Below are 26043 nucleotides of genomic sequence, written 5' to 3'. Positions count from 1 at the left end.
AGAGGATGAGAGGAGATGAGGCTCACTGCCAACAGATTGTAAAAATGCCCTCAGTGCTGAGTCCAGCTGCTGACTGTGCCATCGAAATGTATTTCACCCTAGAATTATTTCCACAAAGAGTTACAGAGAGGGGGGAGCACCATTAAAAACATATACTATATCCAATCATTTATTTGGAAATCAAATTTAGAAACTATCCATGCAACTGTCGTCCTCTTTTTATATTTTCATTAAATCCGGTTATTATTTCTGATCATTATATTCTTGTTGCTGCAAACTCTGCCATCCAAAAAGTGGTACGTGCACTCATTTTTCAAAGTAAAAGGATGTCACAGCTCCACCCCCCCGTGCTGTAGTCTTCTGAGGGTTTGCGTCTGCTGCAGCTGTGCAGGAGTGCCTGTCAACATTTCGGCCAAGATGAACCGCGTCTGTGTGTAACTGCATCCAGCCTTGTCACACGAGATGTCTGCGGGTGTTAACGCAACTGCACATGACCCAATCAAGGTCCGGTACGGGGAATTAATTAACAATCCACAGTGTTTCTCTTCTCAAGAATGTTTGTCTTCTTGACTCCTGCCAGTTATCGTGTTACCTACTTTATCAGAGCATTTGGAGGTTTTATGGTGATGTGATTTATATGGGCTTGTGGCATGTTAATGATGCCAGGGAGCCTTGCCTGCTATCCATATTCATGAACAACTGTGTTTGGGGAACTGTGGAGATGGAGGGAGGAGGAGGAGGAGGAGGAGGAGGAGGAGGGACCGCAACACGTCCGCCAAAAGTCTCGAGTACAAAGTCTGGATGACGGAACTGCAGAGGCCCTGTGTTGACATACCTTTAGGCAAGGACCCACCTGTTCAGGCGTGTCTCATTCCCAGAGAGAAGATCAATGACTACAAATAAACAAAGACACTACATGCAGAGATTTGCATATTAAATGTGCCACCGCCAACTCTAATCTCACATAGTGGCCACTGATTGACTACGGGTATGAAAGGGTATTTTTTTTTAAATCAAAAATAGGTTAAAACAAAGAAAATTCATTCCATTTTATAATATTACGATGGACTGCCTTCTCGTGCATATTTATTACATTTTTGTGTGCAGACAATCTTGTTAACTGTACACTGGGGTGCCTTGTGTTCTTATATCATAAAGAAAAACGGATGGAGGGGCTTTTAATCATCTATTTTCCAGAGATGATGGGCAGTACAACGTGGGATTACACAGACAGACTGTGGCACATGCAGAATGCTGCAGTGAAGTGGCGATGTGGAGAAACGCCTTACAAACATTCTCTTAATTTAGTCACTGCACGTCTCTCCAAAATGCAAAGCCAGATTAAAATATGCAACACTGCAGTTAGAGTAACTGCTTTTGGAAAACAAGACATGATATCAAGCCTGAATGATTTTCTCTGCCAACTGAGCCAATTAGGAGGATATCACCCACCTGCATTTCATGCTAACAGACTGGCCAAAAAGGAATTAAGTGTATTATCCCAGACTAAAAACAGCACGGATAACAAATCAGATATTCCCCCATCACCAAATTGAAATGAATGACTTAGAATCACACATTTTATACATTACAGAACAGGCAGTTGTAAAGTTGTTCGGACAAGGTATTAGAAAAAAAGATGTCCAGCAAAAATGTTCATAACTCCATGTCTATAAAACACTAATTATGCATTTGCCTATTCAGGTACTTACTGGCACAGATTTAAAACCTCCATTCATTGTCGTCAATATCAATAGAGAAGGCAGCAATTTCATGTCCTATTAGCGATCATGACCTAATCAATGAGCTGTGCCTTAAAACAGCTGACAGCTAATTAAGGGGGCAGCTCTCCGTGTGCCACGCCATTCAGGTAACCAGAGGTAATTAAAGAGGAGGAAGAAATATCTGCTGAAGGTTGTTCTTGGGCAGCAAAGGCAGCGCAGAATGAAATGCATGGATTCTTCTGGGTGAGGGCCTAATTTCCTCCTGAGCAAATCAATAAAACAATTTCATCACGGTTGCTATGGAACAACGTACTAAAAATCACAATGAACATTACCTTGGGGAAATTGGCACCAAAAATAATCTCACTGCTGGGTTTTTTTTTTTCTGAACAATGTGTTGTTGCTTCTTTATCGTCAGAACATTTTGTTTGGTTCCATCCTTTGTGGGATTCCTATTCAGTTTCAACTACGACAAAAGACGAGTCACTTTCTTGTACAAAACCCAAAGAAATTTGCATTTTCGCTATTGGACAGATTACCAAACAGAATGATACCAATAATAAAAAAAGGAGTAATTACAGGTCTTGGATTTTAATACCTTTGGGAATCCATAACCATATTTCATATGTAGCTCCTCAGAGAAATATAGTCATAAAACGGAACATAATTAGCACAACCCTCCTGTAGAATAAGAGCCTTCTATGAATCATCTGATATCCAAAGACGTTCCCATACACATATGCATCTAATAGGTAATTCATCACATTAGAACAAGATTCCAGTGTGGTACTTCAGAGAAAGTCACCGAGAGATGTGGACTTGGCTCATAATCTCGGTCCCCGTCACCCAAATCCAGTCCATACAGGGTTTCAGCAGCCGTGCTCATTACTACAGTGGTGAGAGGTCCTACAGTGAGGGTGTGACATGAATAAATGCGCGTGTCTACGACAGGTCGAATAGGTCATACTTCTAAGTGAGCTAGATGAAAGCTTGAGTTGTGAGTTCAGGCAACAGAGTGACGACAAGACCGACATGGAGCGACTGGTGGCAGCCACACATTTTGAGCTTCAAACGTGGGCGTCCGTGTTGTGAAGTGTCAGCACATGAGAGGAGGCAGACCACAACTTCAAAGTTTGTCACTCCAACTCAGTGTGATCAATTTAATGTCTCTACCTTAAGTGCAGTAGCTGTAAGTATAAGGTAAAGACCATTTTTAAAAAATATTTTTAAAGACATTTTCCAAAAAGTGTTTCTACAGATGCTTTTTTCCAAGGTGATTCATTTACAATTTGCTCATAGATAACATTGTTCTCCTGGCAACTGCTCAACCTGACGTTAAATAGTAAAATACTTCATGTAGGGCTTCCACGAATAATCGATTTAGCAATTATTAATTGACTACTAAATTAATCACCATCTATTTTGATAATGATTAATCAGTTCACACTGGATTCATTATGGCTGCGATCTCTATGAATTAATCTAATGACATAATAATCAGCCCTGCTTTAAAACAAATATGTATGAACACTAATATACCTTACACAGCTTTTTCTGAGGTATTAGAAAAACTAAATACTCTTTAATAAGTGTACTGCCCTATTGTTTATTTGTATCATTGAGAAATGGTTTTCTGATTACCAGCTTTAATGAAGCACAAGGAAGGATCCAGCCCTTCAGTAATTCAGAGGACGTTTATTCTGCACCTTATTTTTGGCTATGAATGAAAAGCAGCAAAAAGAGAGGGATTGCACCAGCCTGCCAACCAACTCAAATAGGCAAACAGCAGGACGCGCGCTCCCTGCCAGACAAGCCGCCATCGCGGCAACTGTTGCTACAGCACAAAGCTGCCAGCGCACGTTTGATTAGCGGGTGTCTCCGATGTGATTGGCTACAGTATGAATGGCGAAGTAAGGAAGAGCGGTCTGCAATGTGTGCAATTAACCTCTTGACTCGCATATTCCACTTTAGACAGCACACGTGACGGCCTCCTGTCAGCAACCTGCACAAATTCAGCTCTAATCTGAGACTAGAAAAGGAATACAAAGACGGCATCACGGCCATCAGCACAATGTAACAAAAATGTTGACAAAGAGGAGGCCCCCCTTACTGTGTGCAGAATAATCCTTACTATTATAATCATCATCATCTCCACGTGTAAATGAAAACGGCACATTATCAAAAGGTGTGAGTGAGGATCAGATGAAAGCTTGACGGTTAGAACAGGACTGTATGACAGTTTGATTATAATTTACTCGACGGGGTAAACAAAACAACAAACAAACTGATAATGCAATGGACTAAGCTAATGTAAAAACAGAATGGGTGAGCATAACAAGTCAGAATACAATAAATACTGGTAAATTATTAGATTTAAGACCCTCAGACAACACTGTTTTGCACAGTTGAAAAGTCACTCTGCACACGCCTCTTGATCCCATGTATAAGGTTTCTGAGAACGCAATCGAGGCTTTGAAGAAAATCAAATGCTCTTCAGCCAAGATGCAACAAATGATTCTCCCGAGTTAAAAGAAGGAAACCGCACAATTCCTCTATCCACGATGGAAGGGAAATTCAATTCATCTTATCAGTAGCCCTGAAACCCCATCAGCCTTTGCAGGAAAGGATGGAGTGCAATGTTCTTTAATTCAGACACACTGATCTACCTACATAAAAGGAGGATGGAAAGTACATAAGTTGAACATGAAAATGAGATCATCCGGGTTTAAGAATCATCTTGTATTATATATATATATATATATATATATATATATATATATATATATATATATATATATATATATATATATATATATATATATATATATATATATATCCTGCAATTTACTGATGCAAGTGTCTCACACATGAAGTCAAACAAAATTTTCAGTCAAACTATACAAAGTACACGCTTTTATAATTAAATGGTGTCTGAAAAACCATTTGGAAAGCATCCAAAGGGGGAATATCACTTAGTACGAGTCTTCTCCATGCTGAAAAGATTAAATTTAAACGTAATTGCAACAAGCATGACTTGCATTTAGGTTTTACAGTGCTTAAACCAACACGTTCTGTCCGGCCGCCCCTCTAACAATACATATCTTAAGAAGTATTTCACTAGTTTGACCCCTGATGCCCACACAGAGCACAACAATCTCAAGTGAATAGAGGAAAGACCTGTCAACATAAGGATTTCACCTGTGTCCTTGGGCTACGTGTCGGCTCAGTGGAGTGAGGAGCCACCCTGTCGTCCGGTTTCTGCTGTCCACCAGATGGTTGGTGCCGGGAGCCAGCGAAGAGCTTGTCTGACGGCCACTGAAACCTCCGCGTTGGAAAGGGCTGTGTCAATAAAGAAATACCTTTAGACAGAGTCATTTAAAAAGGTCTTCAACACACACATCCATCTACTTTAAGAGCCAAACCTGATGGGATGGCTGGTTGTTCAGTTGTTCATGAGCAAGTAGATTTTCTGAAATTAAATTATTGAGTTACTATTTAGATTTCTTTTTATGACCAATGACCTCTTTAAGTGCATTGTGTAGCTCTTAAAAAAACACATTAAAACAGATTTGAAAACCAAGTTATTAATGGCTCTACAGTGTGCAGCAACATTTGATGCAATTAAGGACGAAATATTTTTTCTGCTCAAATGTGTCAAACCTTTTTTAAAACTCATGAATATTCATTGCACATTAACTCTTCACATCAGCATTCTACGAGCATATTAAAACAGGGCATCTAAACAAGGCCTTTATGCAAATCAGTGGTTGTCGACAAGCGGCGGGGACCGCGGGACTACAAGACCATAGATAGCGCAAGGTCAGCTCAAGCAGTCAAGAAAGGTAGTCTTTGACAAGGTCAGTGCATCATGTACTCAGCAAACACTATTAAACAATGACTGCATCCAGAAGTAGCATTCAGAATCATAAACTGGGGTCAATGATGGAGAAAATGACATAAAAAGTATGGAACATCCACCTCTGCTGTGACCTGTACCTGTGCTGCTTACCATTTCATTCTCAGACTACATAATTAAGAGGATGACACTGGTGCCAACTCACTGTCAGACACCATCAGAGACTGTTTGGGAGTCTGCATCTTCTTCATCTCTGATGTGTTTATTTCCTTGCCAGCTCACAACAGACTGTTGACCCACATCCTGCACCTCATCAGTAAATAATCAGCAATACGACGGTGCCCTATATCCTCTCTACATCATTTCAACGCGTAATGGCAACGCTCTCTTGCCCATGATGCATTGCTACATAACCCGCCGTAAACAGGGTTAAGTCTTCAATGATAGATCTCCTTTAAAAGGTCTCTCTAAAAGGCTAATTCATTCTCCTTCACATTATGGATCGCTTTATTTTGATTTATTGCCTGTATTTACTTCATTATCTCTGCTTTGTGGCATATTGTTTCGAACCGTATGGAATTTGCAGTACAGCACATGCGGGTGAAAGCACTGAAGACGACTCCGTCTTGGTGGACACTCCCCACACACAAGCAATCTGTTTTGGGGATGGGGATGTCAATAGTTATGACCCCCTTGAAGCACAACCCCAGTCCGAGTGTGAGGCTTACATCTCGCTCGGTCTCTAATAATTTAAGGACTTTTTCTGCACGCCAGCTTGTTTTAATTACTTAGAATAAGTGGCAGCATTTGGTCAGGTTTATAGGTCTTCTTCAAAGAGCAAGCTTGGTTATGACGAGCCAAGCTGTTGGCCTGTAGGGTTGTAAATCCAAAACTGAGCAACTGCTACCACTAACAATGCCCCAGGGCAGATGCACGCCGCCTAACAGAGGTGGAGGGAGGGCAGCGGGAGGGTTCATGCAGCCTTCTTTTCCTTTGAACATGGTCAACATTCAGCCTAATTGGAAGACGCAAGGTCAACTAAAGTAACCAACTATCAAAGAAAGAAACAAAACAGACGCAACTGTTGTCCGGATATTTGAAAACAGTATTTGTAAGGTTTTTGAGAGGCTTTCTCTGACAACACTATGCTGTAGTTTGACGAGAGAATGCACTTTGAACGGCACTAACACGAGACATGTGACAAGGACGTAAGCGACAGGAAATGTCTCCCTGAGAGGAATAAAGAGAATTTCCGCAGAGGGTCAGTGATGGGTTGGAGTAAAGGAGGGGAGGGGCGGCAGCTCCTGACTTCTCAGTGAACTCATTGCTATTCTCACACAACACCCAGGACCCCACTAATGATGAGAGCCCCGAGGCAGAGTGGGCTGGGATGCATGTGGCCGACTGTTGAGCAGCCATCAGACGTCTGCGGCAGCTCTGACCAACTGTTTCCACTCACACAGCAGCTTCCTGAGAGCACAGGGCTTTAGAGAGATTTGTCACAAGACTTCCACAATACATCCTATTTCAACAGACAATCATATTGTTTTAAATTTGACAATTATATATATCATATGATTATACATACATATATTAACATTCATAGCAGCACTGCAGATTTGACTTCCGTACACTGGACGGTCCATACGGCGAATGCCAAAAACCACTGAGCCATTGAGCAAAAATCACCCCGAGAATTTGATTTGATGCACAGTGACCAGCTGCTCTTACCAGTCAGCCAAATTAACCTCTTATGCTTTTGATCAAAACAGAATTAGCAGGGAGGCAAGATGCTATTGCACAGCAGGTTTCGCTTTCTAGCTGAACAAATCCAAAACACATACAGTATAATTCTCAGCAGGATTTCATGTATCACGCTGACCACAGAGCCCTCCTGACAGAGAGAGTAATTACACCGGACCCCCCCATATCCTCCTCCTCCTCCTCATTTCCCTAATTTCCAATGAAGGCCAGAACAAAAATGTACTACTATTGTTGATTCACATGTCGAGAGACATGCGTTGATGAGCATGTCCCAAATCTGTGCTTTGAAAGTTTAATAAAAAAGAGTTAGTAAAATCATGTCTTGTCAGACATGGTTCAAGAAATTGAATATTAGCCCTGACCTAAAAATTAAATTTGAATTTATACCGCAGTAACTCTTTCCGCGCTAAGGTTAATAAGACTGGTGGAATTGTCTTCAACTGACAATTATTTTTTATTTTACCAAACTGAATGACTTTATTTTCAATTCAAACCAAGGACTCATTTAGTCAGATTATGTGAATATGTCCTTGCAGCCTGCCAGCTGCCTTCATGCTAGAATAAAAATGCAATAAGAGCCTTGATTTACTTTGTAATTTGACAAGATATGTTGTTGATGTGATGTTAACATGGTCGGTAATAAATAAATAAATCAACTTAGACTAAATTGGTGATGGTTGAGTTTCATTTAGCAGCCATTTTGATTGTTTGTAGCAGGAAGATGTGACTGGTCACATTAAAGATGGCTCAGTTCAAGTCAATCAGTTAAAATTAGGCATAATTAATTGAGTCATTTTACACCTGTGAACACAATGACTCACTGTCACATAAACTCAATGTAGCTGTTAAATAGCACTCAATTATTTTATCTGTTTAAGCAACATGTATAACTGTATAAACCTTTACTTAAAAGTGAACGTATTTGGTTTGCCGAGTTCAAATATCACCCACACAACGGCTTTCGCCGCCGTTAAAAGACCACAAACGTTCCCTAAGCCAATATAGTATGGACTAGGTTCATTTCCACTCTTTGCAGACTATTCCTACCTTTTGTTGTGAAGTTTTAGGCGAAATTCCGTCGACGTTTTTCTCTCTACTTTCCGTTTTCTGCTTGGAAATGCGTTGATAGTTGATTAGGGACACCTGCTGCAACAGTCACGCTCATTACAGGATCGAACCATTTCGCCTCATTCGAGGGGGGGGGTGCATTAACTACAATTCATTTAAAAGTAACGAAAAAAAAAATAATTTGTTGTATTAACCTATAAGTGGTGTTTTGGTGCTTAAACATCTTAGGTTTCTGCCACGTTTCCATTCAACCTACTGTATGTAAAGTCTGAACATTTTAAATACATTATAATTAGTATGCAGCTGCATTAGTCAACATTTACATCTGCTATTTTCTCAACATCTACCTACACATTGTGAAATGAGACAGTTGGCACATCAAGTGGCAGTGGTACAGCTTAGCAATTAATTTACCAATTAAAAATGTGCTTGTATTTCACATATATTGCTACGCTATAACTATTATACACACATATGTGCTATATGTCGTGCTTCTCTCTGAAGGTTAATTGGTTTATGCTGCTCACAAAAATACAAACAAACAAAGGTAAATAGGAAAAAAAACAATCAGATCTACGGAATCGTCAGTTTGTAGAACCATTTTATTCACAGGTACTGTAAAAGTAAAACACAAGCTGCCTTATCATACATTTATACATAGGGTCTGAAAGTCCCATAGAAAAGCAAAGCGATTCAAAAATATGGGTTTTGATATGAAATATGACCTTACATATTGTTTTTTTTTCTTCTTTTTTTTTGTGGAAAAAAAGGTCTTGGTTTGGTAACAGTTATTTAAATGATGAGCCTAAACCCACATCATTGAAAGTTATTGTTAAAAAAAACAACTATAATGGTAAAAATGGAGTAGAAATCATTCTTTAAAATGATTACAAAATCTCATGCAGCATCTTCAGAGAGGGCCTGAGAGAGTACATCTTGGAAAAGAAGGAAACAACGTAATTTTCTCATCGATATAGAAATCAAACACGCCAAAATACAACAAAGCCGGTATGTTTTTTTCTTGACAATCATTTCACCAATCACCTTTGCTCTCTATTTATCAGCCAACAAGCACATTGTAGCAGCTTTTTCAAAAAAAAAGCTGATATTGTGATTGATTGATCAACAGTGTCCCACTCATTTGCTCTTACTCACTGTATTATTTCACTGGACAATAAAAAAAATGATGCAGTCATTGTTTTGGACACTGTTCAACTCCTGCTTAGGGCCATACGTGACTGAAGCTGCGTTGTTGTTGCCCTTCAGTCAGTATTGAGGTTGTAACAGTAAGTTGCAGTAAATGTACTGGAATGCATAGAGCCAAGGATTGGCAGCAGTAGACCTGTGCTATCTCATCTGTGCCCCTTTGTCTTGCAGTGACTCTCTCCATCTGAAGAGAAACGACGCTCGCTGATGAGCACTGGCATCAGCGTAGCCATTCATTACGCTATCTTCGCGAGAAGACTGAGCCCCCCGCCCCCCCGGGTTTGCGTCACCACATAGTGAGGCACCAGAGAGAATGGCTGAGCTAAGAATAATCGCTCACTTTCCATCACAGTGGCCCTTTGATTGATATGTTTTGGCTTAATCTTTCATTTTTCGGTGAGATAAACACGGGCAGGCGCAGCTTGAATAAGCCTTCTATCTTCCTCTGTCTGCCAACGGAAGCGGTGCTCTACCTTAGAGCGTGCACTGAGACCCACTTTGATCAAGGCAACTGGAGTGAAAGAACATCCACTCAGCTCTGCAAGCTTTTTTAGAGACCAGCAGGCAGGTGATGAGTGACAACAGTAAATGCAGTCGTTGGTTGAGATAACATAGTCCAGTGTGAAAAATCTAGAAAATTACAGAACCAGAGATTTTTAACATAAGGCGCAAGAGGCTGAATGAAGATGGATAAAATGCTGACTTGAGGTTTGAAACAAGAGAAAAGGCAAAGTCTGGGAGCGCAATAACATTAGCTTATTGCTTTTTCCTTTTTTTATCTTTATTTTGTTTTTTTTCTCTCAAAAAAGATATTTGTACATACCACATAATCATATAAATACACTATACAATGCAATATAAAATATTTTTCATAAAAGCAATATGTTCAGGGTTTGCTTCGGTATGCTCGCGATACCTGCACCATATGAAAAATAAAGACTCAAAAGAAAACAATAAAAAAGGCACTTCCACATGTTGTTGACGCTTGAGTAAGTGATGGCCTCTGCCTTGCCATTAGGGCAACAACATTTGTGCTCACGTTTTATTCCTTTGTCTTTAAAACTATGTCCTGGATAACGAGGCACTGTAGTAGGTGGTAAAGATGTTCTCTGTTCTCACGCAAGGATCCACTCTCGTCTCATCTCCGTTTGATCTTCACTCCAGCGATAACTCTTAGCTGACAGCATCGCTTGTTTACCATCCTTCTCACTTCCTCGTAGCTCTGCCTCAACTTCCTTTTGTCCTCAGACTTCCACTTCACGCAGGCCCTCCTGTACGCCGGGTGTCGACATGCTGATGTCGAAGCAGGTCACCATCATGACATGGGACTTGCATAGGTTGACACAGAATTCCAGCTCTTCTGTGGCCTGTGCCAGGGCCTCCAGGTACTCCAGAGATTCTTTATCCAAATTCTGGTCCACCTCAACTGTCATAGAGTCAAATTAGAGTGTGGTTAGATGATTTGGCACAAAACACATTCAGGATTTTAGGTCATGGATCACTTACACTCTCCGTTCCACTTGCTGGGGTCCATCATCAACCTGGCCTTTGTGTCTTCCAGCTCCTCCAACAACATCTCATGCTTTGCTCTCAGTTCTCTCACTTGCTGTTGCCTTCTCTCCAGTATTTTCAGCTTACTGTTGAAATACAGCAGGCCCTGACAGACAAGGAAAGACAAACACCTTCAGCCACTTTCCATTGTATGATTGTACTTGTTCAACAAGTGTAATAAAATCTATTTCTCAAAGAGAAATCTTGGCTCACCTTGTCAACATCTTGGAATGATTGCTAAATACAAGAATAGAGAAGAGAAACACGTTAGAATGTTTAACAAGACAGATTATTATATGAACAGCAGATGTTCTCAGTATGAGATTCCAACTGCATTTCTCAAAGTTTTGGGAAAGTCAGAGACAATAAATGGCTGATGGAAAAAAAGCCATCGATGCCTGATCTTTTTTCCCCTAATTGAAAGTTAATCTAACCACCATGCAGTTGATTTAATATCTTCTCTTAACAAATCCCTGTCTGCCTGCACTGAACTTGTGGGAGCAGTTAATGATCCACAGAAGAGGAGCCAGCTATAAAAAGCGATCAGGCATTTGGGAATGAGCGCCGGCGATGAGTTGATTTGGGAGGGTGCTGGGTGCCGCTGAATCTATCGCACATTCCCTGACCAATCTACCTTTTCTATTCTTCCTCTCTCTCCCCCAACATCACCATCACGCTCGGCAGCAGTAAGTCGAGTCATCACTCATACACAACCTAATTAACCCTCGTCAGTAATTACCTCCCGAACTATTGACATTCCCGCGGAGCGCTGTCAAAATACCCAGTGCCGGGAATTAGATACAGACATTTTAACTCTGGGATTTGCCTCTTAGCCGACAGTGGGTCACACATCTGAGACGTATTATTCCTGTCCTGTTCTTTAAAAAGAAAGTGGGAAGGAACGAGCTCAGACGTTCCCACAACACAAGTCAATGTGGCACGTCTTGAGCGTGTAAGACACAAATGTCACACGTGTAAACACACCGACTGCGCCGACCTAGCAGGCGTGATTGACAGAATCTCGGGCCAGACATTAGCTCATGTAAAACAAGTCACGCGGGACAGCATGATACAAGCTTCTGATATCACACACTCGAGTATCTGCAGACACCGGTATCAGTCTGATGCAGTCATTTTAGACCGGGGGTCTCAAACCCAAACGTCCTAGGGGCCACGGAGTGTCTAGCAGGGGGCCGGTCAAGTGGAAAAAAGTCTAACTTTTTGTGAAAAAGGCATCGCAATAGTAATATTTATGACGATATTTCACATAATTTCAAAATAAAAGTGTCTGTTTTGATATGGAACGATAAATAGTTCACAATAGAAACGTATTTATGATACAAAATTAATCTATCAATAAATAAAAACATACAGAAATATCTCACTATAAAGTGGTGGGCCACAAAAAATTGGTTGGGGGGCCAAATGTGGATTTTTTTACAGAATTTTTATCAGTCCAATATAAAACCCAGTGATCTTGATCCATATAGTATTGTATCGGCTCATCCCTACTGCTCACCTCTGCGGTTTCCTCATGACGCCGCCTCTGAAGCCTTTCCACGTCATCGATCTCATACACCTTGATCTCAAACGGCTCCTTCAGTGGTCCAGACATAGGGGGCAGGTCCACCCACTGACCTGCTGTGCTGGCCTTCTTCCCCAGGGAAGAGGTGTCAGGCAGGGGCGCCGGGATCAGCCGTCTTCTCTGGAAACCTACAAAAGCCGCGCATACGATGCACACATTCATAAAAGGCACCAATTACGTTCCGTGACATACAGTGGCGCTATTTATTTCTCAGGTTCTCTGAGTAAATATGTATGAGTCTCACTCTGAGATGTAAAGTAATGCATGGCTTTACACGAGCCCGGACTTGCGATTGCATATTTATAAGGATTCATGAGTAAACATTCTGTATGTTCACTGCACAAATACATTCAAAAAGTTCTGTTGAACACACATGAATTCAAATGATTATATACCCTATACAGTTTTAAAAAAAACCAACAACCTTAACCTAGCCACTGACGCTCATGTTCAATTCATCTTAGTTGATCACCGCTGTTCAAAGTCGTCTCGTCTGAAACATTCATTGTTATTTTCCCCGTATAAAATATGTATGAATAATTTACACTGCTGATTCAGGCACAGAGAAAACCCAATGAAACACAAATTCATGAATGTAATAAGAATAGATTTGTAAAGTAAGAAACCCAGCATGGATAGTTTCCTAGGAGACAGCATTCATTGATTGCGAATACAGTCTCAATGTGCATAGTTTCACAAGAAGCTTTATCTCCTAGTCATCAGCATATCCTGTTATTATCAGGGGGATCTATTCCTAATATTTGAGTAAAGCATTTATACCTGCACTGCAATTTATAAAATCACATAACCCATAGTACACTCTTACCATTTGCTCTCTTCTTGGGATACTTGGAGCTTCTTATTCTGCCCGAAGACGACATGCCGCTCTCGCTCATGGAGTCGTGGGCGGAGGAAGCGCTTCCTGTGGCTTCGCTGTCACGGATCATGCTTTCATACCCACTGCTGCCACCGCTGTGGTAGAAGAGAGCCGTGCGGCCCATCGCTGGCGGCAGCTCCCCACTCAAGACACTGCTGTTGTCGCTGCCGTGGCCGCTGCTGTAGCGCTGAGGCCGCCTGGGTGCCGTGATTTTGCTGTACGGGGAGGGCAGGATGGCTGTGGGAGGTTTGTCGTCACTCGCGTTCACCCCGCTGTCATTGCCGCTATCCGAATCGCCCGAACCTCTCAAGTGTTTGCCTGATACGTTGCCCGTTGCCAGTTCGCTCACGCGGCTGTTGGCAGCCCTCATGGCCTGCTTTGTGCCCATGATAGTTCCTCTCCCTGGCTTATTACTGACCGCAGCAGGGGTCCGAGGAGCCGATGTCCGTCCTGACGGAGGGAGGTTGGCGTTGGTGTTTCTGGTCATGGGAGTGGACAGAGATTTGTTGGAAGAGCTTAGGCCCTTTGCGTTGTTGGCTGACAGTGAACGTGCCTTACTACCACTGACTGTTCCGACTGCTCTGGGATTTACGGAAGCTTTCACCTGTCCAGATTTGCTTGTATTTCCTCCACCTGGGGATGACAAACAGGTGGCTATAGGAGAGCTGGATGAATTAGGAATACCAAATCTTGGAATGGACTTGTTGGATTTGTTACTACCTAAACTTGTCCCACTGTTCTCCCGACTGAGCGCAGTCCTGGAACCCGATAAGGACAGACTTTCACACCTTTCCAGTGACATCTGACTGCCATAATGGTGGCCAGCCTCTCCTCTCGGCCCTCTAGCCTTTAGACTGGAGGTAACTTTGGCTATGTTGAGGCTGGAGGTTTTGTTACTGACAGAGTCCACTCTGTGACGCACATCAAGCTCTTCCTCTGATACGGCTGCCCTTACCCCAGAGGCCCTTCCTGTCTCCCCATATGCTGACTTTAAGGCACTTTGGGGAAAAAGGGTCTTAATCTTATGATCAAGACTGGACTTTCTCACTGGAGGGAGGGGAGGTGAGGTGCAACCAGGTCTAGGGATGTTACTTGCTTTCTGTGAGTTGGCCTTGTTGTTTTTCCCCAGAGATGAGAATTTAAGGCTTGTGGTAGATGTCATACTATCTTGGCTCCCCTTGTAGTCTATGGTGGAATGGATGACCGGCACTGTTCCCAGGGTGGTGGCACCTCGTCTGAGCTGAGGCATTCTGCTGGGAGGATTCTTACTGGCTGATTTCTCGCAGCCGTCGACCACCCTCTGGGATGAGGTAGACCCCTGCACCTTTGGTGGACGGGGTACACTGTTGCTGCTGTTGGATGTTTTGCTGTAAGGTATGCCACTAGGGGGATTTCTGGCAAATCTGCTGGTGTTGCTGGATTCAGAAAACTGAGGTTCTGAGTGGTTGTCAGTGCGCTGCCATGGATCCTCCTGTTTAGTCTCTTGTCTTGGAGGCTCCCTACTGCTGCTGCTGCTACTGCTACTACTATGAGAGATGGATGAGGTAGGTTTAATCTTCCTGGGAAGACTGGAATTGACTATGTTGGGGGTCTGTGGAAGTTGTGAGGAACTAAGGGAATGAGTTTTTGTTATTTTGGATGTGAATTTGAGGGAGCCTTTGGTTGATTCCGGAGATGGGGGGCACTTTGTCAGTGATAGTTTGCTTGAGGCAGCACTATCACTGTCTTGTTCCGAAAAACTAAACCCACTGTCATTTAAGGAGTTCTTGGCATCTCTAGGGGAAGATACACAATGGAGCATATCCAAGGAATCAAAGCAAAATGTGGCCGCGGATCCCGTCTGTTTGGACTGAGGAAGGAAGACATCATTAGAATGAGCCCCTTCATTCTCCAACGTGCAGACACTAACTTCGCTCAGCCAAGAGCTAATAGATGAACCTCTGCTGTCTACACAATCCTTCATTCCCTCCTGGTGGGGTGTGACCACTGCAGCGTTCCCCCCCATTCCTCCTACAGCTGATGTGTAGGCATCAAATTCATCATTAATGCTGCTAATGATGCTGACAGGTCGGGAGCCGGAGGCCAGAGCCTGAAGGGAGCAGTCACTGTTGAAGCTGATAATGCTGGAGGGACGGCCCGTATCGACAAGGCTGTCAATAGACAGCTCCTCCACCACGGTGAACACCAGTTCATCCTCTCCATTTAGCTCCACGGGCTGCTGCAAGGTAACCGTAGCTCTAAGGATGTCCCGATCCAGACACCTCTCCCTCAACGTAGAGCGCACCTGACACATCTCCATTGGAACTCTGAACAAGGGGGAAGTGCAGGGATCCCTTCTTTTCACAGCTTGGTGACTCATTCCCACAGGTGGCATTCTGGTGCTGGATCTTTCCTCATTATCTACATGCTGCGAAGGCGGAGGGGCCGGCTTTGGCAGGGCTTTCTTGTTGAAGTAAACCTTCTCCCGTACCACGGGCTCAGAGTTTGATACTGAAGGGTTTGCTAATGTATTTGTACTAACCTGGCTCTCAGGAGCCAAGGCCTTCTCACCATCAGCACTGGTCCTGCATACATTTTGGACACTCTCTGGTGTTGCGCTTTCTTCAAGTATGCATTGTATCTTGGCATTGTCCAGTTTAGACTTAGTACTGGGACTGCAGGACGGTGGCGTGGTGACAGATTTTGGAGATTGCTTGGGTGAGGTGCTCTCTTGGCTGCAAGAGATATTTGCTACAGTTTTTGGTGAAACACAGCCTTGGATCTCCTTTGATTTGTCACTCTTGGGACTAGCCTGACCTCGCTTGCCCTCTCCAACAAAAGCAGTGGGCTCTTCACTGCCATCTATACACTCTAACCTCTCCTGCAGCTCAGCAAATGTGTTGCATTTGAAAAACTGGTCTCTGTCCAGAGGGCCTTCCCTTACCGGCCTCTTCTTATTCAGAGAGGGGATGATGGGTACAAAGGCAGGCGGGCCTTCGTTGTCACTGAGCTCTCTGTCTGAGATTGCAGTTCCACCAGGCCCAACATAAATGACAGTATCACAGGACTGTTCACTACTGGAGGAGTAGTCTGGGTCACTTAGCAGGGAGGGCAGTTCAGGGTCCAGCGCTACTGTCCGAGGATGGAAGGGTCTGAGGTGTGGCGGCCGGCGGATCCTCCCTTCCTCACAGGAACTCTCCCCTCCGGATGAACTGGATGCATACTGCAACGCATAGTCAAAGAAGTCCTCAGTCTCATTAAGTGATGATGATTCTATCCGCTAAAAATATTAATATAATAATCCATTCAAATTTTAACCGCTATAATTTACAGGGACATTTTTTCTTAACAATTTCATTGTAAAACGAGTTATAGAGCCGTGAAATGACCAGTCGATATTTATCTTAAGGTTAAAAGTGCACATCGATAATCAGACAGATATTAATGTCAGTCATATGAATTGCTATATGTGGACTGCATTGTAATCATGCCAGGGACCAATACGGAAAAAAATACATGCTGTCCTTCTGGCTAATTATGTGGAGCATATATTTCCCTAATCCGAGGGAATGCATTACACACTTCCTTAGGCATTAGTATTGATTACATGATTATGTGTTGAAGAGCTGAGAAGAACGTGAGTTAGCCCACGAATAATCTTTCATCTGCAACAGCATTCACAGATTAATTTGCTCGATGGGAGCAGGAAAAATATAAAGGCGTTCAGTCACTGCATGAAATAAGATGAATGTAATAAAACTTGCACATGCATATTAGAAATGGAATTGCTATAACAGCAACCGTTAAAAAATAATGTTAGGCATCAGTTTCACTGCATTATCATATCATCTTTATCATAATGTAAGATGCAGCACAGTTCTTCTTGCATGAGCCATTATTTAGAGGTATTTAAATTCAAACATGTAACTGAACACTATGGTAAATTATAGAAATGAACCATCTGCATCAACGACCTTTGCACCCCCACTTTATTTCCGTACATTATTCTTTTGTCGGGTTTATAGCTGCACGTGTTTTTATCAGAGCTCATTCGGTTCATCGGCGTACCTTAGATTTCTTCTTTCTCATGCGGTGGATTCGAGACGCCAGCTGGATGGTGGTGAGCGAGTCAGTGTAGTTGGCAGGGGAGTCAGAAATGTGGGCGATCATGGTGGTTCTGCAGTTTATGTTGCCAAGGGATTCCCTCAACAGCATTGTCAGTTTGCTGTCCCTAAAGAACGCATTCATACTGTCATTAGCAAACAGCACAATGCAAATTGAAAATGACAACAAAGGTAGCTGATATGAGTCCAGGGGGAGACATTTTTGAATTGTCTGAACTGATAATCACGCTGGACTCATACAAATGTGTGGCATCAATGCTTTGACGGTGGGTTGGTCTGACACTGAAGGCAGCTATTGATGGGTGCACTTTGTCTGACACAAAATTGTCACAATGGGGAGAAGAACCTGTCCAAATGCTCCATTTGAGCCGTGTAGTGTTCGAGCGACACAGTTTAACATGATTTAACTGACTGGCACCTGTGTTGGCATGTTTGCATAATGCATTTTGATTGACCTGCGCTTGCACTGCCAGTTTAGCTTTATTTTTTCAATTTCTGTTGCATAGAATTCAAGAAATGCGAAGCAACTAGAGCTGCAACTAACGATTATTTTCATAATCGATTAATCTGTTGATTATTTTCTCAATAAATCGTTTGGTGTTATCAGAAAACCTTAAAAAATGTTGATCAGTGTTCGTCAAACCTGGACATGATGATGTTCTCAAATGTCATGTTTTGTCCACAAACCAAAATGGTTGACTTTTATTGATTTCTTATCCAGAGCAAAGAAATTAAGTAAATATTCACATTTAAAGAAGCTTAAACGATCGGAAATCTTGTTTTAATCATCAATCAATAGTTGTCGATTCATTTAGTAATCGATTAATAACCGATGAATCGTTTCAGTTCTAGAAGCAACAGACCTAAACATGCACTTGAAGCTCCTCTCTTCGAAGTGAATGGGAAGCCTTTCAGTTTTAGCCTTCACCACATACTGTATGTCTGAGTCCAGCATTATATGTGCACATGTAACGTCACAACACGTCATTAATCGTTCCATACCTGAGGGTTTACAATATCATTTTATAATTACATAAATATAAGTCTTCTGATAATCTATATAGAATCTATAAAAAACACCAGTTAAAGGTATTATATATGGGGCTAACTCAATAAAATCAGACCAGCAAGCCTCAAAGAAGAGAACAATAATTATTTCACAGAAGCTAAAATGAAAAGAGAATGTTAAATGGTTTACTTGCCTGTAAGGTACGTGTTTTGCTCCGTTTGTTAAAGCCATGATAACATTTCCCAGTGCATTCAGAGATAGACACATGCCTCCCCCTCCGTCTCTGCTTTTACTCAGAACCTTTTCACAACTTCCCAGGTCGATGAGATGCAGCCTGCTCCGTCCGCCTGACACTGGGCCAAAAACAGCAGAAGAACCAGATGAGAACAGGACAGACACTCCCTGTTTGAAGTCAGTTCCTTGCACGGCACACAAAGATGCCATAATGACAGGAGTGGCACGGCTCAAGCCTACAAGACGGGTGACTGTCAGAGCCGTCTGATTTATGAGCGTAAACTTTCCACAGTGAAACTATTTAAATTGCAGCCAGAGTGATGAACTCCCACCAGGTGTGCAACAAGGACATGCTAACAAGGAAGCTCCACTGAAGCCACATAGTCATCACCACCAACTTATGAATACAGAGCAGTTAGGGTGAGTTGTCATCCATAAACATTGCAAATAAGAGACTGCTTACGACGAAATTATTGTCCTCCAGCTCACAAAAAGCCACAATCAGTAAGAATGACAGCTCACTTTACATAACTATAATAGAAAAGGGGAAATATAATAGTGCTTCAAACTATATATCTGATTGCAATCTTAGATGAGAGTTGTAGATATGGTAATGCAACTACTAACTTCCGCCCTTGCCACTCTTCTCCATGCGATATTGGTAAATGTGCAGCGTGAACAGCATGTGGGAGTTGCGCCGGTCTTCCTCGTCTGCATTTGGCCTGCTGGTGCTGCGTGCGGTGATGGCTGCATCCAGGTAGAAGGCAGCCTTCTCTGCTGTCGGGGCACGCAGCTCACTCTGATTCTGGAGCTGGAGAGGGGGGGAGAGAGACAGTAAGACAGGGTTAGGGTGAGCAAAGGGGACCACACAGGGCTTGAGAAAAAGGCTAGATGTGGAGAGGTACGAGAATGAGAAGGGATCCAGCTAATTGGACCTCAGCACACATTTCTTGCCCATTAGATTGGGTCTCGGGGGCAATTAAAACTGCAGATATGCGCACACAGGGAGGAGGATTAGGTAAGGTAATTGTGCAGCAGGAGGCAAGGGCACTTGCTTCAACGTGGATGTGATGATGGTGAGGGTGAGATACAGAATGAGAGGAGGGGGAGCAAAAAAAAAAAAAAAAGACGGCGGGAGACATCATGAAGGAAGCCCGCGCATGGCTGCTGAGAGGAAGTACATGAAGGAGCTTCTCTGAAGAGCAGAGCCTTTGAAGTCAGAGTCCATATAGTGAAGATTCCCCAAAACAACATCTGTCAGCAACACCTGTGAGAGTCCCTTCCAACCTTCAGTCTTCCACCATCCCCCAATATTTCTATTGTGCTGTGGAGGACTCGCACTAACACACTGGTAATAGATGCTGACAGGAGAGTCAATACAAAGGGAAGAAAAAAGCCATCAATACCTCAGATGGCTTTGATGGAAATATAAAGAAGGGATTTTAGAGGCAGGCAAGATAGAGTGAGAGTCCAGGGAGAAAAATAACACACATGCACACACACAAGACAAAGTCAAACATCTTTGGGAGAGTAAGTGGGAGATCATATACAGGAACAATCAATACTGAGACAGCCTCATACTTTATAACCTGCAGGGGGACAGTGATAGGATCAGTGAATAAAGGAGACGTGGAATGCTTCTAACCTGAGTGCCACAGATGGGATCCTCTCTCAGGTGAATACCCGGGGACTGGCCCTCCTGCAGGCTGCCAGTTGACACGTCAGACAGCAAGTCTTTCAGCTCCTCGTCTTTCCCGAAGATTTCCACCGCAGACACTCGAACGGAGAAGCGCGTCCCTGTCTTCTCCTTGCGCTCATTGATGAGCTTGAAGAGCCAGGAAATGGCACAGGGCACAATGCCGAGGTTCTGAGTGGAGCTGTCTTTGCCAATCATGGTGTATGTCTTGCCTGAGGATGTGTGAAAAATAGAAAGGAATGAAAATGGAAGTACTGCTTTTTTTATCTGGGAGCCGGCTAATGCTGGCTACACTATACAGGGCGTTCAGACAATAATTACTTCTTTCATCAAGTGGTTTGGAAGAGGCGGGATGTTGACAAAGGCATAGATGCTGAAATTGGATATTTTCCAGTGAAGGGTTATTGTGTTTAACAACTGCTGATGGAAAAAAAATTAATAACGGCTGATGTGGTTTGGAGGTAATATCAAGTACGTGCCAAATAAATGTCAAACGTTTATAAAAGGACCCTTTCCAGGAGCAGTCATTTTGTGGAGAATTATAGCACGTGGACACTGCAGCATGAAGAGAGCAGGCCCTTCAGCCCAAGAACACTGGTCAAGCCAATTACTAGGATTTTAATTATACACTGAGCCCTGAAGCCTGGATGCAGCACTTTATCCCTCACTCCCACATCACTACCCATTGCTCCCCTGCAATATCCCATTCCTTGACTTACCCAAGTGCACCGCTAAGCCAATTGTGGAAATCAAGTGTAGCTAACAAAGAGCGATGTGAGTTGTCCCCGGCTAACAAAGGCTCTCCTCTAATCTCTTGCCAGTGGATGAGCTTACCGAGCTTCACTTGGCCAAAGCAGAAGATGCAGCCGTCTGCACCGTTCACCACCGACTGGATGATCTCAGCGACTGTCCCCGAGCACACCTCAGCCTGTGGAAAACACACAGAGACAAGAGTCAAATTTACAGCCTCGTCCGAGGAATAATGTACAACAGGTGCAATGAGCGATTATAAAATTGGTTACGCGGAATCCCATTAACGCTCTCCGTTTTTTTTCATCACCTTGGATTGTGTGTGTGTTTGTGCATGTTTGTGTGTGTTGCAGTGAGTTCCAGCATGGGTCCTCTGGGGCGCGGTTTCTGCAGGAGAGGCCCTCGCCCATACATCACGCCGCAAACAAGGCCTCTAACAGCAGAGCAGCTTGCTGTTACTGTTAGCCACCAACAGTGCTGTCCCAGTGGTACAATCTAGCAGCCGCGGCCTCAGCTCTGCAGTGGCAACATTCCACCTTAAGCCATCAGCAGATTACAGAGGGAAACGCTTGCTCCAAGTAGGTGGCATGATAGAAGAACTGAGAGCCTCAGAGACACTGTACCACATAGTGATGAAACATCTTCTCCACCGTTGATGACTGCACCATGGGGAAATGCACGGGAATTTTGCAGCGTCTGACAAATTTTCAAAAATATGTTGTTTGTTCAAAGCGGTGGTGAGGACACAACTAAGTCACCACATAAACATATATCTGACCTTTGACGCCTGCTGTGTGCTGCAGAGAGCTGAGGTTACATATAGCTGTTCTATGAAAGGGGAGGTTAGATATAACTGGAGTAAATTCAAATCATTCCCCAGGGGCTTTAAAGAGCCCAGCTGTTAGGCCCACACTGGTACAAATGCCCTCTGACCTAAGACAGGCATTTTACTCTAAGCCTCTGGCCACGCCCCTGCCAGCATAAACATGTCTGTTTGTCCTTGAGAGACTGAACTCACAAACAACAAGCACACAAAACACACACATGCTGGCCCTTACTTGTGAGGCATCCTGGGTGAAAACGGCATCAAAGGCGAATATCTTTGGGACGGCCACAGTGGCGGACCTCCTGTGTCCGGTACTGGAGTGTGGGCTGGACGCAGGGTCGTACAGGGTCAGCTGCTTCTTCCGACTGTCCACTTTCAAAAAAGACTGCGACTCTGAGGAGTCCACGGCCTCCAGAGATGGACAGATCCGCATCATCACCTTCACCTGGATTTTAAAAGTCACAGGATAAACAGGAGGTTTAAAAACGGTGGGGTGAGGAAAAAACATATCATGAATGTGGAAAATGGAGTGTGAGCAAAAAAAAAAAAAAAAGAGAAAGAGAAAACGCTCAGGTGTAGCACAGAGGGGAAAAGCATTAACATTCTGCACTTGTCGCCTCAGAACACTAACAGAGGAAAGAGGAGGAATGCACCATGGGTATACTGAATATAGGTTAGGATCCAAACTGAGAGCAAGGCTCAGCATTATGCATTAGCATCACGTCCACGGTGTCAGAGTTGATGGACATTGTAGGTTTCCATGGAAACTGGTGAACTCAGTGGGTCAACACATTGTCGAACAATGTCAGAAAGGCAGCTAAGTGCAAACTGAGAGTCATCGTAGAAAATAGGTGAACATTAAAGTGTTCGAAGCACCATGCTGCGGGATTATACCTCCAGTGGGTTGTTTCTTTGGACCAGGTGCAGCTCATCAGCATGGGAGCGCAGGAGCATATGGCTCCCTTCTCTTATCCTACGTATACACTCTTCCTCCTTCTTACTACAACTACCTAAACCTACCCCGTTGAATTCGGGAACTTAACATTCAAATAGCGAGCTTGCAGTCTTAACACATTCCGCAGGCCATGGTTGAGTACATCGTGCCCGCATTGCGGTGCCCCAAATAGGATAACAGCTTATATCTCCAGGTGTTGATTGGGCACATCTCTGACAGGCCTGCTCATGTCTGAAATCATTGCTGCGTTTGCAGGAGTGAAGTCAGCCTGCCGGCTGTGTACAGTGTGATGGCATCCCCGCACAAACAGCAGCACTGTGTGCGCTTGTGTAGGTGTGGTTGTGGTTATGTCTATACGACACTTCCTTTTACAATGACCTTATTTTGAATGTCTTGAAAATTCTATATTACTTTACAATATGATGGTCAGATATATGTACCCTAAGTGCCCTGACAGTGGAAACTGTAACTGCAACTGACTGTCCACATAATGGGCTCATGGGATATGTATAGCAGTGTTTAGAGTTCCTGTCAACTCCCCAAGTGTTTAGTGTTACACAGAGCATTGGATAAACAGAACAGGTTCTATATCCTACAGTGTATGTGATAGGGAACTCAATCCTGAACTATTTCAATGCCTTATGAAAAAGTACCTACGATGCCCCTTGGGCATTGAAATGAAAACCTTAAAACACAGCTAACTCCCTTCTCTTTTTGACAGATGACTGTTTTGTTCAGCTGGGGACCGTCTACTGTCTTAACCCCAACACAAAAAGTCTATTCTTCCCCTGACTAGTATATAAATATTGCTACAGATCTCAAGCCCCCCCCCCCCCACACACTCTGAGACATGTCACGGGAAATTCTTTTCTTTCAGTGGATGAATTTATCTTGGATTCCTAAGGCCAAGTGCAAACTCTCTTTGTACTCCACAGGGGGGCTGTTATCCTGACTGACATGTGCATATGCTGAGTAAATTACATTTGCTGTGATATTTAAACTGGGCTTCCACATTTGCCAAGACTGCGAGTACCAGACAAAGGCTACCACGCAAACTACTATATGTCTCAGTTTTATTTATGCTGGCAGAGATCAGATACTGGAGGCTGTGGAGGATTGGCTACAGTATTTTTCACACTTCAGACTGTGCGCTAATGGCCTCTGTTTTCCTGTCCCCATGATCCCCCCACAAAATCCATTAGCGTGGCTTAGCATTCCTCCCTCCGCTCAACAGCATGCCTGAAGAACTCGCTCTAGGTCAAAAGTGGAGAGGTGAGAGTGACCCACATATGAGTTGATGGAAACAAGACACTAACCCAAGTTGCATAGAATTTAATAACACGACTTAATATGAAACAGACACAGGAAAAGCTAAACGCATGCAGGCTACTGAGATATGACTGCAAATTTAATTCCATAAGGGAGAGAGACAGGGGGCAAGAAAAGTCGAGAAAGCACTCAGTTTTTGCACAAGTTTTTGCTTTAAAATAAAGAAAACTGAAACTCTGGCTTGAAAGACAACATTAAAATCCAGATTTACACAAGCTACAAAGTAACTAGCAGGTGTGGGCTTGAGTAGGGTTGTTAACAACCATTTTTTTTTAATGAAGTCAATGGGAGATTAACAGCATGTCGGAAAATCTCAACCGTCTGGATACCTGGCAACAGAACCAAGCACTTCCTATCCAGGTGGGTTCTAATCTTGTTAGGGGACTTCTGCTTTATAAATACAGGATGACCGCTCCAACAAACAATACCCAATAAACCACAAAGGAAGAGTGTTGTGTATAATACAGCTTTGTTTAATGACTGCCCTATTGCTGTCGGCCCGACTTTCACACATGCTACCTTAAATGGAATTTAAAAAATCCTGCCTCCTTACGGTGGCCGGCGTTTTGGAGAACTATAGTTTTTTAACATCTTTCTGGATTCAGTCGGAGGAAGCGAGTCTCACAAATCAAGTGAATTCATGACATTCCACCAGGCTTATCTGACTGCATCTGTGCAGCCTGTACCAGACGACACGCTGCCTCTGGGCCAGTGTGCCGCCACTCTGCATTCTCCCCTACAAATACGGGTCTGTCCATATCTGTATGTGTGGGGGGGGAGGGGGGAGCTGACTGTATATTATCTACTATGCATTATCTGTACTTTAGTGGCAGTTATTATATGTGCTGCCACGTGTCTGCTCTCACCTTTCCCATCCCTGGATTCTCTTTCACTTTGGACACGGCTCGAAGCAGGCATGGCGGGGCGGGGGGTGGCGAGACCTGCAGGATGCCGCTGAAGTTGGTCGGGTAGATGGAGGGCTCCTGTGAGTGGAGCAGCGAGGGCTGGTGCTTCTTCCGCTTTGAGGACAGGTTAAGCTTCTGAGCTGCCCTGGAAGACAAAAAAAAACACAGGAGGTTGACGCCAGACTCTGAAAACCACAGAGTCAGACAGTTCATATACAAGCAGGTTGTATTTTCCTTGACCGAAAAAGCTCATTGGTTTTAATTGTGTACTTTTTAAGGGTGCACTGCAACACCTTTAGAACACACACTGAAACGACAACCTAAAGGTCATAGAGCTCTTTTTAGTCAGCCAAAGCAAACAAAGAGAGCACAAGAGCTAAAATGTGCCACCACTCCCCACATTTTGCACTTTAATTTAGCTTTTTCTTCCAACTTCCCAATTCATTCCTTACTCATACATTTTTAAAACCATAAAATGAAGAAGAAAGACGACTACCATGGATATCATTTAGGCTTTAGGCTGCTGAAACACTGCCTTCTGGGATGCACTCATGTTTAGTAACAGCAAAGCATCCACTAGGTGTGTGGAGGTTTGACCTTTCACA

At 43.3% G+C, this 26043-nt stretch overlaps 1 protein-coding gene and 1 long non-coding RNA gene across 6 annotated transcripts in view; both read right to left on the bottom strand.

Annotated features, from left to right (window-relative positions):
• Window positions 1-8505, bottom strand: part of LOC131445224 (uncharacterized) — a 30362-nt gene extending 21857 nt beyond the window's left edge. Inside the window, exons 1-2 of the long non-coding RNA XR_009233822.1 lie at window positions 8392-8505; window positions 4923-5063 (exon numbers count right to left, since the gene is read on the bottom strand). This is a non-coding gene — a long non-coding RNA (uncharacterized LOC131445224). The remainder of the gene's footprint in view (window positions 1-4922; window positions 5064-8391) is intronic.
• A 491-nt stretch (window positions 8506-8996) lies between these two features.
• kif26ab (kinesin family member 26Ab) overlaps window positions 8997-26043 on the bottom strand; it is a 68049-nt gene continuing 51002 nt past the window's right edge. For all 5 annotated transcript variants that reach the window (XM_058614916.1, XM_058614917.1, XM_058614918.1 and 2 more), the window contains 12 exons: window positions 25400-25583; window positions 22482-22694; window positions 21508-21601; window positions 20623-20885; window positions 19605-19788; window positions 18937-19096; window positions 17679-17841; window positions 13581-16833; window positions 12689-12882; window positions 11383-11406; window positions 11125-11275; window positions 8997-11044 (listed from right to left, as the gene is read on the bottom strand). In XM_058614916.1, coding sequence (XP_058470899.1) covers window positions 10863-11044; window positions 11125-11275; window positions 11383-11406; window positions 12689-12882; window positions 13581-16833; window positions 17679-17841; window positions 18937-19096; window positions 19605-19788; window positions 20623-20885; window positions 21508-21601; window positions 22482-22694; window positions 25400-25583 — 5065 coding nt within the window. In that variant the 3' untranslated portion in view covers window positions 8997-10862. The remainder of the gene's footprint in view (window positions 11045-11124; window positions 11276-11382; window positions 11407-12688; window positions 12883-13580; window positions 16834-17678; window positions 17842-18936; window positions 19097-19604; window positions 19789-20622; window positions 20886-21507; window positions 21602-22481; window positions 22695-25399; window positions 25584-26043) is intronic.

The sequence above is a fragment of the Solea solea genome, chromosome 18 (genome assembly GCF_958295425.1).
Source record: "Solea solea chromosome 18, fSolSol10.1, whole genome shotgun sequence".
Classification (NCBI taxonomy): Eukaryota; Metazoa; Chordata; class Actinopteri; order Pleuronectiformes; family Soleidae; genus Solea; species Solea solea.
Note: the sequence above shows the minus strand (reverse complement) of the source record. Positions and strands in the feature narration are given on the sequence as shown.